Source organism: Fundulus heteroclitus, chromosome 2 (assembly GCF_011125445.2).
Source record: "Fundulus heteroclitus isolate FHET01 chromosome 2, MU-UCD_Fhet_4.1, whole genome shotgun sequence".
Taxonomy (NCBI): Eukaryota; Metazoa; Chordata; class Actinopteri; order Cyprinodontiformes; family Fundulidae; genus Fundulus; species Fundulus heteroclitus.
The window spans coordinates 16,413,756-16,430,163 of record NC_046362.1 but is presented as its reverse complement, the minus strand read 5'-3'; the positions used below and the strand labels follow the sequence as shown (position 1 = coordinate 16,430,163).

At 38.9% G+C, this 16,408-nt stretch overlaps 2 protein-coding genes across 2 annotated transcripts; both read right to left on the bottom strand.

Moving 5' to 3' along the window:
* Positions 1-2: 2 nt before the first annotated feature.
* neil1 (nei-like DNA glycosylase 1) lies at positions 3-5,286 on the bottom strand. The gene is made up of 9 exons (XM_012857044.3): positions 4,805-5,286; positions 4,603-4,722; positions 3,411-3,519; positions 3,227-3,320; positions 3,022-3,143; positions 2,903-2,930; positions 466-536; positions 209-395; positions 3-121 (listed from the first exon to the last, which is right to left on the bottom strand). Exons 1-9 carry the CDS (start codon positions 5,260-5,262, stop codon positions 75-77), a joined length of 1,236 nt encoding a protein of 411 aa, XP_012712498.2. The 5' UTR covers positions 5,263-5,286; the 3' UTR covers positions 3-74.
* A 2,850-nt stretch (positions 5,287-8,136) lies between these two features.
* commd4 (COMM domain containing 4) lies at positions 8,137-10,227 on the bottom strand. The gene is made up of 8 exons (XM_012857051.3): positions 10,130-10,227; positions 9,754-9,825; positions 9,586-9,651; positions 9,455-9,494; positions 9,110-9,229; positions 8,836-8,916; positions 8,555-8,731; positions 8,137-8,480 (listed from the first exon to the last, which is right to left on the bottom strand). The coding sequence occupies exons 1-8, from the start codon at positions 10,130-10,132 to the stop codon at positions 8,440-8,442; spliced, it is 600 nt and encodes a 199-aa protein (XP_012712505.1). The 5' UTR covers positions 10,133-10,227; the 3' UTR covers positions 8,137-8,439.
* Positions 10,228-16,408: the final 6,181 nt, after the last annotated feature.

Below are 16,408 nucleotides of genomic sequence, written 5' to 3'. Positions count from 1 at the left end.
TAAAAAAAAATCTTTTATTTGAAAAAATATTTTGGAGTATTAAAAATCTTCTACTGATTGGTCCAGTTGCATGTTTACTTGCTGTTTTTTCTGCTCACTCTCCCGTTTCGTCTCCCTCTCCCTGCAACAACAAGCACGGTAAGTAATATTCAGGCTCTACAGCATAAAAAAAAAAGAAAATTAATTTCATGTAATCCCATTTGTTTACCTGCAGCAGGTTCTGTAGGGCTGGAAGTTTTCTTTGTACGTGCACTTGATCTAGTTTCAGTCTGTAACGACGCTTCCTGGGCCTTTGTGGCCTTTCCTCTCTTTGAATGTGTGGTTATTTCTTTTTTTGGTATTTCCTTTTTGAGCGCCCTTTTCTTTCCTGTGCTCTCTGTCTCACTTTTGGCCACCTGAACAAATACCACTAGTGTTACTAGCAGCTACATAGTTTAAAATGTAAGCAATAAAAGTGACTTTTACCTTTTTCTTCTCTGTGTAATCGTGGTCATCATCTTTCTTTGCCCTCTTTTTCGCCTTGGGGGATTTTAACTCTACAAACATAAAAAAACAACAGGTGGTTAAGTTAGATTCTTATGTAGGATTAAGCTGTGAAAATCACAAATTAGGAAATCATTACTCTTGAGGAATATCCTGCCACTAGTTTCACTTTGCAAAACTATCTAATCAGGGTTATGTTCCAAGAGTATTTTAGTTTAATGACTAAAGGTTCTTGCTTTGCAAGACCCCTCAAAAGAAATGCATGGATGGAGTATTTGCAGATTGTTCTTGTATAATAATAGACTATGAGTTCAAATGTTGAAGGAAAAAATATTGAATCAAAAACATTACTATCAATATTGTGTGGCTATTCAGCCGTCTTTTCTTAACAGTTTATATCCTGTTTAGCATTGAGTTAACTAAGGAGGATTTCCTTCGGTCGGATAAGCTTTGCAGGATGGTGCCTTGTGTAACTTTTTTTTTTTTTTTTCGTTAATTTCCACCCCAGATTTTTACTTGGATTATGATCCTGTCTGCTGTTCATGTCTTGAGTTAATTTGCCTTTACTGAAGTACTGTTTTAATGCTCTTTGCTCAGTGGTAAGAATCACCATCATCCTGGGAAAAAAAAAATCACTCCATTGTTAAACCTACTATCTGTTGACGGAAGGAGAAAAGAGTGTAACACTTCTGTGTCCACCTGTGCATTTACTGTAGAGGAAGTCACTACAATCTACCATGCATGCAGACCTTCGTCATCAATGCTTACATTTCTATGTCCATTTAAAAAAAAAAATTGTCTTTAAAAAGTTAATTTTCAGGACTTCAATAAAAAAATTTGAATTATATTGATTCATTCTAAACAGATTGCTATAGTTTAAGTGTTGATTCTTGTTCATTTGAATATGATTCTGCTTGCATATTATGAAAACCCAAAGTTGTCTTTTAGAACAGAAGAACGTTATGGCCGACAAGTTCATGGGAAGGTCTGCTGATTTGACAGCTGTCCAGCGGGCGTTTACTGCACACCGCCCTCCATAAAGAGATGAGCGGGAAAAACAGCAGAGTTATTACAGCAGTGCAGGGAAAGGAAGGGGGATGAAATGTGGATGGAAGATGACACATGCAGATACAGCAGGACCCACAAACATGAAAGGATTCTGAAGCAACGCCCACTCGAAGAGTTTGTGGGGAGATTCACAAAGTTCAGACGGTAATTTGAGTGCGACTGTCTGGAGCTACCAGACATTGATGTATGCAGGACGTGAGGCATTCCGGATTAGAGGCAACATCAGATATGCCTAATAACCACTGCTTTCAGAACAACAGTCTTTTATTCAGCTGAAATCAAGATCCCAGATTCTGGAGGAGTGAAGAGGCAGAAACCAAGCTACTGGGGGTCCAGTGTGAAGTTTCCACAATCAGCGAAGATTCTGGGAGCAATTTCATCTCAAATTCGTCCATGCAAAAGGAGCCCTGACCATTGAGGGCACATACTGTACAGTACACTGACTTATTGACTTATGAGCAGGATTAACGTTCCTACATGAAATATTTCTTTCATGTGTGTTTAGGATAAAATCATCATCGTTCTAAAATAATGGCCTAAATCTTTTATTTAATTTTTTTGCCTAAATCATCTCCTCAGGACGCCGACCACCTCTTCTGAAATTGTCTAGCTCCTCAGTTGAAGGGATTCATACAATTCCACCCCTGTTGTATAATGTACTGGCCTGTGTCAAGAGTGTGAGGTAGACCATATTGTTTTGTGTGTTTTCTGAAAAAAATGACTTAGGCCGTTATTTTAGGAAGGTGACGAGAACTGAATTTTAGAATCTCTTTACCTGCAAGTCATTCGTTAAGATGAATAAGAATAAACACTTGGGATACATCACTGTGTGTAAGGAACAAATATAAGTTTCACTTTATGAAATGAACAAACTTTTTATTGATGTTCTAATTTACAGAGATACAGCTGTACCTGGATGTTTCTGTTTTACAACCTTCCAGGTTTTGTGCGTGTGTGCACTAGATCCTAGACAGACGATGGGGAACAAACCAAGCAACATATTTTTCCCACACTGGATTCCCCTCTTTGAAGGGGTTTTATAATCCGTTCCAACATTTCAACTCAAAGCTCTCTTGTTGAGGCCATGTGTCCGCTCGCTCAATCAGTACTCTTGTAACTGTAGACTTATTTGAATAATCAGACAGGTGCAGGTGGTGGATTTAGAAGCCCTATTTAAAGAGGTTTCCGTATTTTCATTCAGTGATTAAACAAAAATGGTTCCCCATACTTGAGCGGATAAAAAGCCTTTTAAGTAACAACAATGTCATTACATGTTTTAGGGCTGTTTTACAATGTCATAACATTCTTTTTTCCCCCCTAAGGGAGTTGTGCATTCAGGTGTATTACTTACCTTTAGGTGGCATGGGCCCTAGGTCTCCCTGAAACAAACAGAATCTTTAATATTTATTACAAGTGGAAGTTTAATTCTAAAAAAAAAAAAAAACATTTTTAATTTTAAAATGTACTCACTTTAAACCACATTGTTCTGCCATTGTGGTCCCGAATTGATTTCATTCCATCCACATAATAACACTGCAGCCACGCCTGAAAGGCAGAGTAGTCCGCCTTCTCGGGGTCATAGCCCTTACCGCCTAGTCGAGAAAATTTGTTATTAATTGAAGATTTTCTTGAGATTTAAAAATGGGAACTGGATAGGAAATGAACTGGGCCCCACCTAAGCTGACCACCTCCAGAGGAACGGTATGGCACAGTCTGAGCAGGTCGCCGGTCTCTTGTTTTATCACTTTCTTTTTAGGTTTCCCTGGGGTCTTTAGGGAAGATTAAAGACAAATAATGTTAGAATAAAAATTGCGTAGGTTTCTGGGGAAAACAACAGTCATCTTCTTTCTTTTTTTCACCTTCGTGTTTGCAATCTCCTTTTTCAAAGGTTCCCAGTTCTCAAATCCATCATCTAACTCAAGGCCTTCCAGCGCGTCCCGTGCACACACAAACGGTGGGATGTTCAACCTATGACAGAAGAAAACACAATGCTGCAGTTGTTGGACAAAACCAAAAACATTTTTTTCTTTGGAAAATTTGAAGACGTGCTCCTTCCCACCGGGAAATAAGCCGTGTGTGTCTGAGACCAACCTTGAGACTCGTGAGAAAAATGAGAATGCATGCATTGTTCGCTGTGTTTTTCACAACAATGAACAAGGCCGCCCTGTTTCTTCCAGTAAGAAACTTGAAAGAAAGGAGCCTTTTAGGATCGGAATCACATTCACCCTTACCAGAGTTATCCTAATTAACCTGACTTTTTTTCTTTTTCTTTCATTTTCAAAGAAAATGTTCGTACAATCTGTCTAAATGTGCACTGTATGTGTTGTGTAAAAAAAACAATGAATACTGTTGGAAAGACGAGACAGGCTTATTAGCTGCCTTGTGAGGGGCTTTACCCATATTAAAACTGACAAAGCAGCCTTATGTCATAAATTACCCACAACAAATGGATGGATATTAATCTGCAGCTGCTTGGAATCCAGAGGGTTTAGGTCATCCTACGTCTGCACCCCAAAAAACTACAATATCAGTGGAAAGCCTTTTTTTTTTTTTTATAATTGAATTCAAAAAAATTAAACACACATTACATAAATTCATTACATGCATGTATTTTGATTCCTTATTTTTGATGATTAGGGTTTACAGCTCAGGAAAACTATAATTTCCCTTGGTAAGAAAACTTTAATGTTTCCCATACCAATACGGATTTTTAATACATCGTTGACCTACTAAAAAGTGTGTCCATGTACTGTACAAACAGAGGGGACACATTTAATAGATTGGTTTTACTGCTTAAATGGAATGGCTGAAATGCATAAATATATGATATTGTCATTTTTTAACAGCCACCTGCAGATTGTAAAGCAGGGAGCGATTTCTTGAAGATGAACACTTAAATCTTGGTAAATAGTACCGGATTGTTGTCGAAGCAACTCATCTTACAGTCACTACTTGTGGACAAGTTGCTTTGGTGTTACATTGCAGCTCACAATGACTGCATCCCTCGTTACCGTGTACAATATGTCGTGTTATTTCATGCATGGACTTCACCTGTACAGGATTTCAGCTCTCAGATAGTTCCCAATACCGTTGAAGTACTTTTGATTCAGCAGGACCTCACAGATGGGACGATCAAAAGCCCGATCGCTCAGGTTTGACAAGACGTTCTCCCTGCAGAAATGAGTGCAAAGGTCATTGCGAACGCAGAATCTGGGGTGTGCTGATGAACAGTGATATTATCAGCATTGCAAACCTGAAGCTTTTGTACTCAAACATGATGCAAGGCCCTCGGTCAGGCTGCCAGGTTCCGTTGGGCTGCCAGCTGCCAAACCTGCGTGCGTCCACAAAGCTCAGCACTCTGCGGGGCTTCTCCTGGGTGTAGAATCGGAGATGGGCATGTTTAGGAACTTCGTCCTCTGGGGTGAAGCGGAAATAACCCGACATCCCGAAGCGAAAGACTATGTCCATGGGTTGATCTGCTTGTCCACCCTTTGATCGCCGCTTCCCATCATCGTCACTCTTCATGGGCGTCAGAGTCAGCTTGACTTCCTTCCCCCTGGAAGCGGCTGTGATGCGGTACGACTCACAGGTGAAGGCCACGTCGGGACATTTGCTGACTTCGGATTTTGTAACCGGTCCACTAAAGACCACTCCATCACACATCTTGTTGACAAATAGGCTGGCCAAGTGGAGCTCAGGACCTTCAGGCATTTTGTTGGAAGAAATTAGGCTGCGCTGCAGAGAAATAGATGGGCATTAGCCAAGAAAGTATTCATTGAACATTCTCTTTTTTTTTCAAGTGATAACAGCAATTATCAGTGTATTTTAATGGCATTTTATGTAATTGACAAACACAAATTAGTGCATCTTTATGAAATAAAAAATATGGGTTTCAGGTTTTGCAAATACCTTAAAAAAGTGTTCATTTGAGTGCGTTTGTATTCAGAGCCCTGATTCAACACCTTCTAAAACCATATTTTACTGTAACTACACTGCCAGTCAAAAGTTTGGACCCACCTTCCCATTCACCTCCGAAGCTCCTTCCACACTGTTAGAAAACCATTTCACTATCATTTGAAGCTCATTGAGAGAATCCCGAGAGCCATTCTGAAAAATCTAAAATACAAAAGATTTCTGGACTTATTTCAAAACATTATGCTTACTACATAATTCTATATACTTTTGCTTCATAGTTTGATGTCTTCAGTAAATATATACGATGTAGGTAGTAAAAAAAAAAAAAAAACAAGCAAAAGGACAAGCTGCTGAATGACATAGGGGTGTCTAAACTTTTGACTGGTGATGTACATCTCCAAGTCTTTTGAGGTATGTGTATCAAGGTTTAACATCTAGTCCTCAAGGCACACTTTCTTCGATGTTTTAGAAAAGTGGTCCTCAATTCCGGTCCGGTGTCCTGGAACCTTTAGATGTGTCTCTGATTCAACACACCTGAATTAAATGGCTGAATTACCTCCTCAGTATGCAGTCAAGTTCTGCTAATGGCATGATTGTTTGATTCAGGTGTGTCGGATCAGGGACACATCTATCCATGGCATCGGACCTCAAGGACCGGAATTGAGGACCACTGTTTTAGAAGATTCGCCACTTTAACATACCTGATTCGGATGACTACAGTTTCAGCAAAAAACCTGTTTATCAGCCATCGACTGAATTCAGGCATGCTGCTAAAGCGTGCATTCTTCCAGGATTACCATTTATTTAGCTTTATCCATCCTAGCATCAACTCTTCCCAGCTTTATGGCACATGTTAAGGAAAAGCCCACAGCATGCTGCTGCCACAACCATGTTTCACAGTGGGAATGGTGTGTTGGGGGGGGGGGGGGGGGGGGTGATGTGCAACATTAGCTGTCTGCCATACACTGTACTTCCATTAAGGCCAAAAGGTTTAATTGTGGCTTTATGGTTTTCTTTCAACAGTGGCTTTGTTGTTGACCCTCTTCTAAAGACCACATTTGGGGAGTTTTTTGATTAACAGTCAAGATATCAGTACATTCTTCACATTGAGTTACCCGTCTATTAGATGCTACTCTGATTCTCTTTACCAGATGAACTGAACTGTGCTCCATAAGAGTTTCAAAGTCTAGGATACATTGTTATAGCTTTCAACTCTTCCACATGCTTATCTCTGTCTCCCAGCTGTGTTCTTTGTTCAACAATGTCCTCCAACAAACCGCTTAGGGCCTTCACAGAGCAGCTGGAATCATGCTGAGACTAGGTCACATACAGTTGGACTCCATTTATTCATAAACCAATAACTTGCACGTTATAAAGGCTCATCAGGGTAAACGGGGACTACAACTCCATCCATCCATCCATCCATTTTCTGACAGCGACCCCATGAGGGATTAAGCGGGTCTGCTTAATCCCTCATGGGGTCGCGAGGGTTGCTGGTGCCTATCGAGCGAGAGGCGGGGTACACCCTGGACAGGTCGCCAGTCTGTCACAGGGCAACACAGAGACAGACAGGACAAACAACCATTCACGCACACCTAAGGACAATTTAGAGGGACCAATTAACCTAACAGTCATGTTTTTGGACTGTGGGAGGAAGCCGGAGTACCCGGAGAGAACCCATGCATGCAAAGGGAGAACATGCAAACTCCATGCAGAAAGACCCAGGGTTGGATTTGAACCCAGAACCTTGCAGCAAGAAGGTTCTGGGTTCAAATGCTGAAAGGCACTGCGCCACTGTGCAGCCCGCTGGACTACAACTCACTTTTCAGATTTTTACCTGCAAAAAAGTTGCCAAACTGTTTGTTTTCCCACCACGTTGCAATTACGCGCAACTTCGTGTTTTTCTGACAGATAAACTGATGATAAAATGCATTGAATTTTGTAACCGTCATGGCATGTGGAAACAATTATTTTGTTAAATCGACAATCCAGCACCCCTTCAAATATCTCTAAACACTGAATACAACGGATGCATCTGAAATTAATGGATTTACAATTACCATAAAAATCTAACATGCACATAAAAGAAAGCTAACTTCATGTGACCAGTGCAACATTTTTAGTGCATTGAGAAACGGTAATGTTTGTATTTATAGTTGAATTTGAGATACGAGAACTCACCCTAACCAGGAAGTGGCTACCGATACAAACCCGAACTTTTGGGGACAAACACAGCTGCTACCGAAGAGGTTAAAACTACTATTTTTACTGCCACTATGTACACAAATGGCACAAGCCGAAATTATTTTGCAGCATGCGTTTGTTACCAAACAAGTTGTGTAATCACCGTCGCTCAGTCATTTGAATCTCGCGAGATGTCTTGATGCGCGTTGTTCATTTAGCAGAACAAAATAAATGTTTTTAAGACCCAAATATACCATGGCGTATCTTTTAAAGACGTTGGTATAGCTTCGATTGAATAATAAAAAATAAAAAAAACATATGCTTTTCAGTGCCCCCCCCGGAACAGTACCGCAGACCGCCATAGCATTATTCTAATGCATTATGGGATATGTAGGAAATAAGTGAGAAGCCACACATTGTCCTTTCTTTTTTTGTTTTTTTACAAGAATGCTTATTAAAAACAAAGAAATAATACACATGACGGACTTTTTTTTTTTTTTTTTTACAGTTTTTATAATAAAAAAATGGACAAGAAAATGCTTTTGTGCAAATTATAGTTGAGTGATAAATTACAGACTGAAAACTGTTTCTACCAAGTATTAGAAAAGGTGGTGGAAATACACAACTAAATATCAGTATATTCAAAGAAGGAATGAAACTTTCTTTAGCATTTGATGTGAACAAATTCAAGCAAGTAGTTAATACTGTACAAGATGCAAATATGGCACTATTGGCAGTTAATCAGCATCATTTGTCTCTTCCTCCTGATCATAGTTTGTTCTTCATTCTTCATTGTAGTGCATTCATCATGGTCTGCGCCTGTTTGAGCTCTGTGAAGGAGACATCACAGCATTATAGCAATCAATACATGGAATGGAAAAATTATTAGAAAAAAAATAATTACCAGTAAGCAACACTCTGAACTTATCCGGAGAGATGGAGACCATGGTCGTGTCGGAGGAGCCTGGATCTGCTCTGTGTGTCTGAAGTTTAAGATGTATCAGGGGCTCGTTCACTTCCCTAATTTCACTAGAGCTGAGAGTGTAGTCTACACGCCAGGACACGGAGTCGAGTCGTCTCACTGCAGGTCATGACAGGTCAGATGGCACGCCACAGTCAGCAACTTCACGGCAGACAGCAGTCGTCATCAAAAATGTTCAAGGGGAGGCTGACAGAAGCACTTACATCTCAAGCTGGTCTCTCTTAGTCTGTCTTGAAGGGCAGAGTGCTTGTCCTCATAGGATTTGCAAAGCCCTGTGGCGTGCTCTTAAAAAAAAAAATAATAATAATAATTGTATTGATACAGATACTTAAAAAAATAATTTTCCAACAAAACATCTTAAAACTTGAATAAAATGCTTAGCCTGTGAATATAGAATGCAATGATGAATAACAAATAAATATCATAATGCACCACAACAAAAGTCATCCCAGCAGGGAAACAATGTCAAGCACAAACCTTTCGGCAAGCCCAGTTGCTGCAGCTCGCTGGACAGAGATTCACTATCGACGTCGTGTTTCGCAGCGCTGGACAGAATAAAGCTGAGCACTGCCAGGCTAGCTTTTATGTCACCGCTCTCTGAAAGACACGTCGGTAAAAGCTGTAGGATAATTAGACAAAAAACAAACCAAACTGCAAACAGTTCAGTGTTAAGCTTATTTATTTTTCCTGCAGGCCTCACTCTGCAGAATTGTTCAGCCTTTGTGTGAAATGCAACTGATGTTAAAGCCTGTTTCTCATAGCAACTAAGAAAACAAGACAAGATAATAGTACTTTAAATGCATTCGGTGAGGTGATACTCACCAAATTTAGCATCTGCTGTCAGCTTTGCAACTTTCTCATACTGCAATTAGAAAGACGGAACACAGAGCCGCTGATTCCGATGTGAAGGCTGTGTTCAGAGTTTGAGAAAGTGTGTTAATTAAAGAACTTACATCTAAACCCTCACCCAGCAGGTCCTTCAGCACTTGAGCACAAAGGAGTTTCATCTTCACACTCGACTGTACAGAAATAGAGGGGGGGAAACAAACAGTTCATATAACATCTCTAAACGCAAATCTCGTTTACTTTTAATGAGCATCGAAACAAGCTGCCATGCTTACAATCTTTGCTAATGTGCTAATTTCGGCCAGAACCCAATCAGGGCAGTCCAGATCCCCACAGAACCGGAACCGCTGTCGCACACAGAGAACCAAATGAGTATTAGAAACCGTACAGCAACAAACAACCTTTGCTAGCAGTGGCAGGCAGCTCTATGCAGCTCTTCATCATGAAATGCTATTGTTATTAGCTTCGCCTGCTAGCTACATGAAATCAGATTTTAAACAGCGGCTCTCCAAAGTATATTTATCGTTTGGCTCGCGTTAAGACGCGTGAAAACCCCAGCCTCGTATTTTCTGATCATGTAACTGTAGATGTCAAGTAAAAAAAAGAAGATATTTAATAAAAATATAACATAATAATCAGGAACGAGTTTACCATGGTTGTCAATGGAAGATCAGGAAGTTGGGTATTTCCTCGTTTCTGATTGGTCAGACAGTGACGCGTCTGTTTAAACACGTGATAGTCATGCTGTCGCTTTTTTAAGCCTTTCTGACATGTGCCGCTAAGTGAGATCACATATTTGACATATTTATATATATATATATATATATTTTATTAAAATAGAATACTTTAATTTGCAATGTAAAATTACAACATTTAAGCAGACTTTGTTTTCAGACCTATAAGGACCAGTGTAAATTTGATGTTCTCAATATAAACCAAAGAAATTATGTACAATTTAAAGACAATGTTGAGCCTGAGCCTTATGTTAAAGGTAACGTAAAAAGAAGACAGATGCTCTGTGCATGGCTGAGAGCGAGTGTTCTGCCTCTTGCTGTTGAGCTGGGGCGATACAAAGGATCGGAGGACACAACGTTTATGTTTTTGTTTTTTTTTGTGATTAGAATTTTGTTGAGAATGAATTTCATTTTTTGTTTTATTGTTCATTATTTCATGACCTGAGAATATTTATGTTGGAGAAGATTCAGTGTAAAAAAAAAAAATCCTGATTAAGTTTACTTGTCAGATGGTGATAAGTTTAGTTGTCTTATGGTTATGTTATGGCTTATGGTTAAACATGGCGGTTAGAAAAAAAAAAAAAACACTATCCAGTCTAAAATATTGTTTTTGTATTGCTATGGCTACTTCTCAATTGTAAAAAGTGCCTTATAAGCAAGTATGGGCCTGGCACATTGTGTGCAGGACACTTAAATATAAATTTTCATTACATTTTATTTCATTTTCAAATAAATTTAACTTGGACAGGAAGTGTGTTTGTTCACAGATCATTGCAAGCCCAACCAGATTCTGACATCTAAAGAAGTTTTCTTAATTTTTTTATAAATGTTTTGCGGTTCATCATCCTTTACTCAGTCTGTGGGAAAACATGGAAGGGGTTTTTGTCTAGACGCATCTAAACTCTAACCACTTCTTCTTCTTCCGATTATTTTTGGCAGGTTGTATGCTGAAGTAGCGTAAGGTTGCCACCCACGTATATTTCATTGCTTCCTCCTAGAAATTTTTGAATAGAATAGAAACTTCAAGACAGCTTTATCCATTAAACACAGCGGGCAATGTTTGGAAATATCCATTAAATAGAGAACACACAAATTCCTAAATTGGATAACTTTTTAAATAAATTCTTTTTTTTCACAGGAATAATTAGGCTGACGTATCAATACGTGAACCACAATGCCGACAATGGCACAGTCCATTCAATTCAATTCAATTCAATTCAATTTTATTTATATAGCGCCAATTCATGAAACATGTCATCTCAAGGCACTTTACAAAGTCATTTTCAATCATATTATACAGTCCATCTGTGTGCTTAACAAGGGCAGCGGAACCAGTAGGCCCTACTTACTTTTTGTCATCAAACATGTAAAATAAAATGTTAAATGTCTATAAATAAAATACAACTCTTTGATAGTTTTTCAAAAAAAAGTGCAGTAGTCTCTAGCAGCAACGGCACCCTAGAGAGAGCAGTAAATTGTTCTATTTAAATGGTCATTGTGTCATGTGATGTAAACAACATTTTTCCCACACAAACTCCAGCCACCTGAAACAGAAAAGCCTGGGTATGCAGGATATTACCCTGAAACTTACTCTAGAGTTCTACTAACCCTGCTTTGTGAGTTGGGGAACCTGGAGCTGCTAATGACCGCTACCTCGTTATCTGAGGATGCAGGTAACGAGGGCTGTTGGTGTTTGGTACAGTGGAATACCAGCTAGATGGAGCAGCAGAACTTTCTTCTGAAGTTTCCCCAGGGGGGTCACAGTCAGCGTTGGGTGAAGGGACAGAAGCTCCAGTTCTTTAAATTTTTTTTCTGGGATTGTGAAAAAATAAATTCTGTTTTTTTATAGGGTTTAATTGTCAGTAAAACTGTAATACTAATGAAGCAGGGCTTTTTAGATCAATGTGGATGCTCTGAGGATAGGCAGGGACTTCTCACAACTTTCTAACAGATAGAGACACTTTGGGAAATAGGGCAGGGCTTAGTTTGACATTCCTTTTCAAACTATTTTTATTCTATGAATAACCTATTGTGTCAGCTTTGATATAACAATTGCGCTTATGAGCTTGAATATTAGAACAAAAGAAAAATAAATTATGACGTCTATGCCAGACAGATTTATCATGCAAAGGGACCACGACCTACATTCTGGAGTCTAAAAATGGTCTAGCATAGTTTCAAGTGAAGCAAATCAGTTGTGTGATCAGAGGAATGCTGGTGTTTAATGTGCACACGCGACGCGTGTGTGTTTAGTGATGGGCAAAACTTGCCAATTTCAATCGCATTCTGCGGACCATAGTGCTTACTAATAATTTTTAGCCTTGCAGCCACTCAACAATGCCCCTAGTCTGGTTAATTTAATTATATCCTTTCAACAAAATGCTAAAGGGAGGCTGTTATCCTTAATTGAAGGCCCACACTTAAAATAACGCCTCCCTGTTGACTCTTCTTCTCATATGTTTTACCACCACAGGTCAATAAGCTCTTTAAAAAAACAATCAAGCTTACCTTAAGGAGTGTTAACATTAATTTAATTCATAAGAAGAGATTCCTTGGCTAATTGATCCCCACAACTCCTGTTTGACCAGGAATCCAACAAGAGATTACTCAACAGTTTCAATGTGATGAAGGCAGCACCGAATCTCCAACACAGGTTCAGGGACGGGCTCCTTTGAAAGTCCACCTATCAAGGCCTGCAGCTATATATAAAAATAGCATAGGCTTGGTTTGTATTCCTGGACCCATTCTAACGCTCACCAGATGGCAGATACCTAATGCAGAATACACCGATGAACAATTAGTGACACAAATACTTTGTTTCACCTGATAATTCATAGTATAAACCCAAAACCTGAGCTGTAGGATCCCAGGATCCATCTGTAAAAATAGCTTTTATCCTTATTCTCAGATATAAACTGATTTACCAGGAAAAACCTTTACTCAGCCGTAGCACATCCAAGTTTATCTCAGGTTCTGTATGAATAGATCATAATTAGCCCATGAACTTATTTCCCAGTACTGCCTTTCTAGCCACTTGCTGAACACCAAAAATAAAATTTGCTTTCTTATCCTTTTTAATAAATTCAGAACACACTTCCAAGAGGCACTTAGCTGCTGAGGCGTGTCTAAATCCTGTTAACCTGGCACAGTACTCAAGTCCCATTTTTTTTCCTTCAACTATTTAAAGGAGTCTCAACCATATCAACCAACAGTGCAGATTCTAAGAGCTTTTGTCTGGTTCCTATCAAGCTTGAGAAGAGCTGTTTCAGCTCCACTGCCTAGTACAAAGCTGCCATAATCACCTTTTTTACATAGAGCCATGTAGATTTTGATTTTTTTCCCCATGGATAATAAAAACTTTCATATAAAAAACTGCATTTTGTGTTTATTTTGTTGTCTTTGACTAATGTTTAAATCTGTTTAATGTTCTGAAACACATAAGTGTGACAAACATACACAAGAGAACAAGACATCATGTAAGGGGCAATCACTTTTTTACACCACTGAAATGCTGGAAACCTAACCTAAACCCACTTGTATCGCCAGTAAGAAAAACAAATGGTATTCAGTGTAACAAAGCTAAACAGAGCAGAGCCTGCAGTTACTATCTATGGGGCTGAAAAAGAGACTACAGAAATAACTACTTCAACAGCTTTTAAACGGATGCAAACCACAGAATGTGCGTCTCTATGGAAAGACAAAAATACAGATGAATCAAAGTTTATTGAACAGTGTTTTTTGTGCACTTCCTTTTGCAAGGAGACCTTTGGGAAGTCCAAAACATGAGCCAGGACTATTTACCTCTGCTGGCCTAGAAACACATATGGGTCTCTCAAAGGGGCCGGGCAGTGTTGCTTTAAAGAGGATGTTACTACCTGGACCAATCACCCATGCTTTCATGATACTGGTGTGTGAGTTCGTTTGGTGCAAGTGTGGGGTCTATCTAGAGCAGAAGATCATTGTTGGTGGGCGTGGTCTGTAGTAGCAGAGTGCACACCCAGGGATCTTCCCATGAACCTGCTGGAGTTGTGAGGCGCCTAACGGCAGCGTTCTTTGACTCGCATGACCTCAGTCAACCGTTTCCCTGTCCACCTCCCCCCATCCCCCCCCCCCCCCCCCCCCCAGCCCCAAAATGTATGTGATGGACGGTTTGTACTGAAACTGTAATCTCGATTACAATGCAAATTGTTATGGACAATAAAGATTGATTGATTGATTGATTGATTGATTATTGTGTTAGTTTGATCTCTTTTTAATGTTTCCATGAAAACCACATTAAATAAATTATAGCGGAAGTGGTTACTTGGCTTTTGTATAAATTGAAAGTTTAAAACCCTATTACATTTCATGTATTCTAACTAAGAAACTGGTACTTTAATTCTGATTTACGCAACGAAAATAATGTATAAAGGTGATAAAGTAAGTAATAAATGATGAATATATACACTAAAAGGATCTACGCCATAATATATCTTTTAAGTCTGACTTTGTGCTATTCTTTTATAATAAAGTTTTCATGCTCTCATTGTTCCAGTGTGGCTAACTCCAGGACACCAAGACACAATGTCTCAAGTTAACTGATTATTCTGGGTTGGAGTTTAATTTTAAACATCTTTCAATCATTTTCAATCGATATGCATACTATGTTTGCATTTTCCCTTGCATTTCTAATAAAATGAAGAACAAACGTTGATTAAGCAGCAATGGTATAACTTGACATGCACTAAAAACCAGCGTTTTATTTAAAATGCCGCAAGTTCAAACCCAAAGTGAAAGGAGATGCAGAATGCGGATACTTTTTTTGCGTGCAACACAAACCACTAAATATCTTCAAATTTCTTTAGGCCAATATAAACCAGGCTTTAAGGTTATCTTTGGAGAAACTTTTATTCCAGACTTTAACAGTTTAGTCAAGCCAAAGCAACTTATACAAGAGGGTCTTTATATATAACAGCTGAAAAAAAAAAAACATTATTTTAGGGTTAAAGAACAGGGATATTTACACATGTGACTTTTACCACAGACAGAGGCAAAGTGGAGCACAATCTTCGGAGACTTGTAATGACTTGCTGGCAGAAGGTTGACAAAGTGCAGACTTCATAACTGCACAATCTTTTGATAAAAAAAAAAAAAAAAACCTCCACGATAAAACTGAGTCATGCACACATGATGCATATTTTTTTTAAACACCATTAAATATCTAATTTCTTAACGTTAATGTGTCCCCAAATATAGGCTTTTTAAGGTAAAACATGAAAACCTTCTACTAGTGGTTGTACCATGTGGGTTCCAAATGATTACCCCTATCTGGATTGATACCAGGTATTTGACCATCCTCTGTCTGTCATCTGTTCTTCCTCTTCCTCTATAGGATTTTTTGTATCATGTTTATGCTCAAACAGCAGGTAAATAAAGTAAAGGTGGGTGCATTTTTTTCTTCCAATCTTTCCACTTCAGAGACTATTTATTTTTGGTAAAGTACTAGTAAAAAGTACACTTGTTATAGCATTTCCCTGCTTCTCTATATGACCTATATTAACAGAGACATGTTTCAAAATAACTTTGGCTCAAATGAGGAACTTGAAGCACAAAATAAGAAGCATGCTCAGTTTTTTCCAACCCCAGTCAGCTGTTAATTATGGTCACTGGAAAACATGGGGTTGGTTGTTTGGGGGGGGGGGAAACACCCAAAGGTTCATCCAACAACAGCAAACTGGCATCCGATTTTCTTTTCGAGCTAATTTATTTGTCCGTTTACAATCAGCATTTTTTATTAGTCTAGACAAGCGCTTTAGTTAAACACATTTAAATTGAAGGCTTGGCCATCTTCAAAGCCAGATTACTCAGTCTCCCTTTAATCATTCAAGTCCAGCTGCTGAAGAGTTGCTAAAATCAGACTATGAAGCACTCAACATGTTGCAGAACTGTAATGGTTAAACTATAATTAAACATCCTATACGTATTATATTTTTTATACAACATGTAATGTGAATGCCTTCTTATCCATCCAACGGTGAGTGTGTGAGATGACAGACACGACACGTGGTTTTTAATCTGGTCAGTAAGGCTATCTGCCCATGCTGCCATTTCTTGGGGCAGTCATAATTTGCCTGTCATTTTTATTTGTCTAGATAATGAAAGAGACTTCTGTTGCTTATTTGCATGGCCAGCCAATGGAAATGGCTTCCCCCTCTGT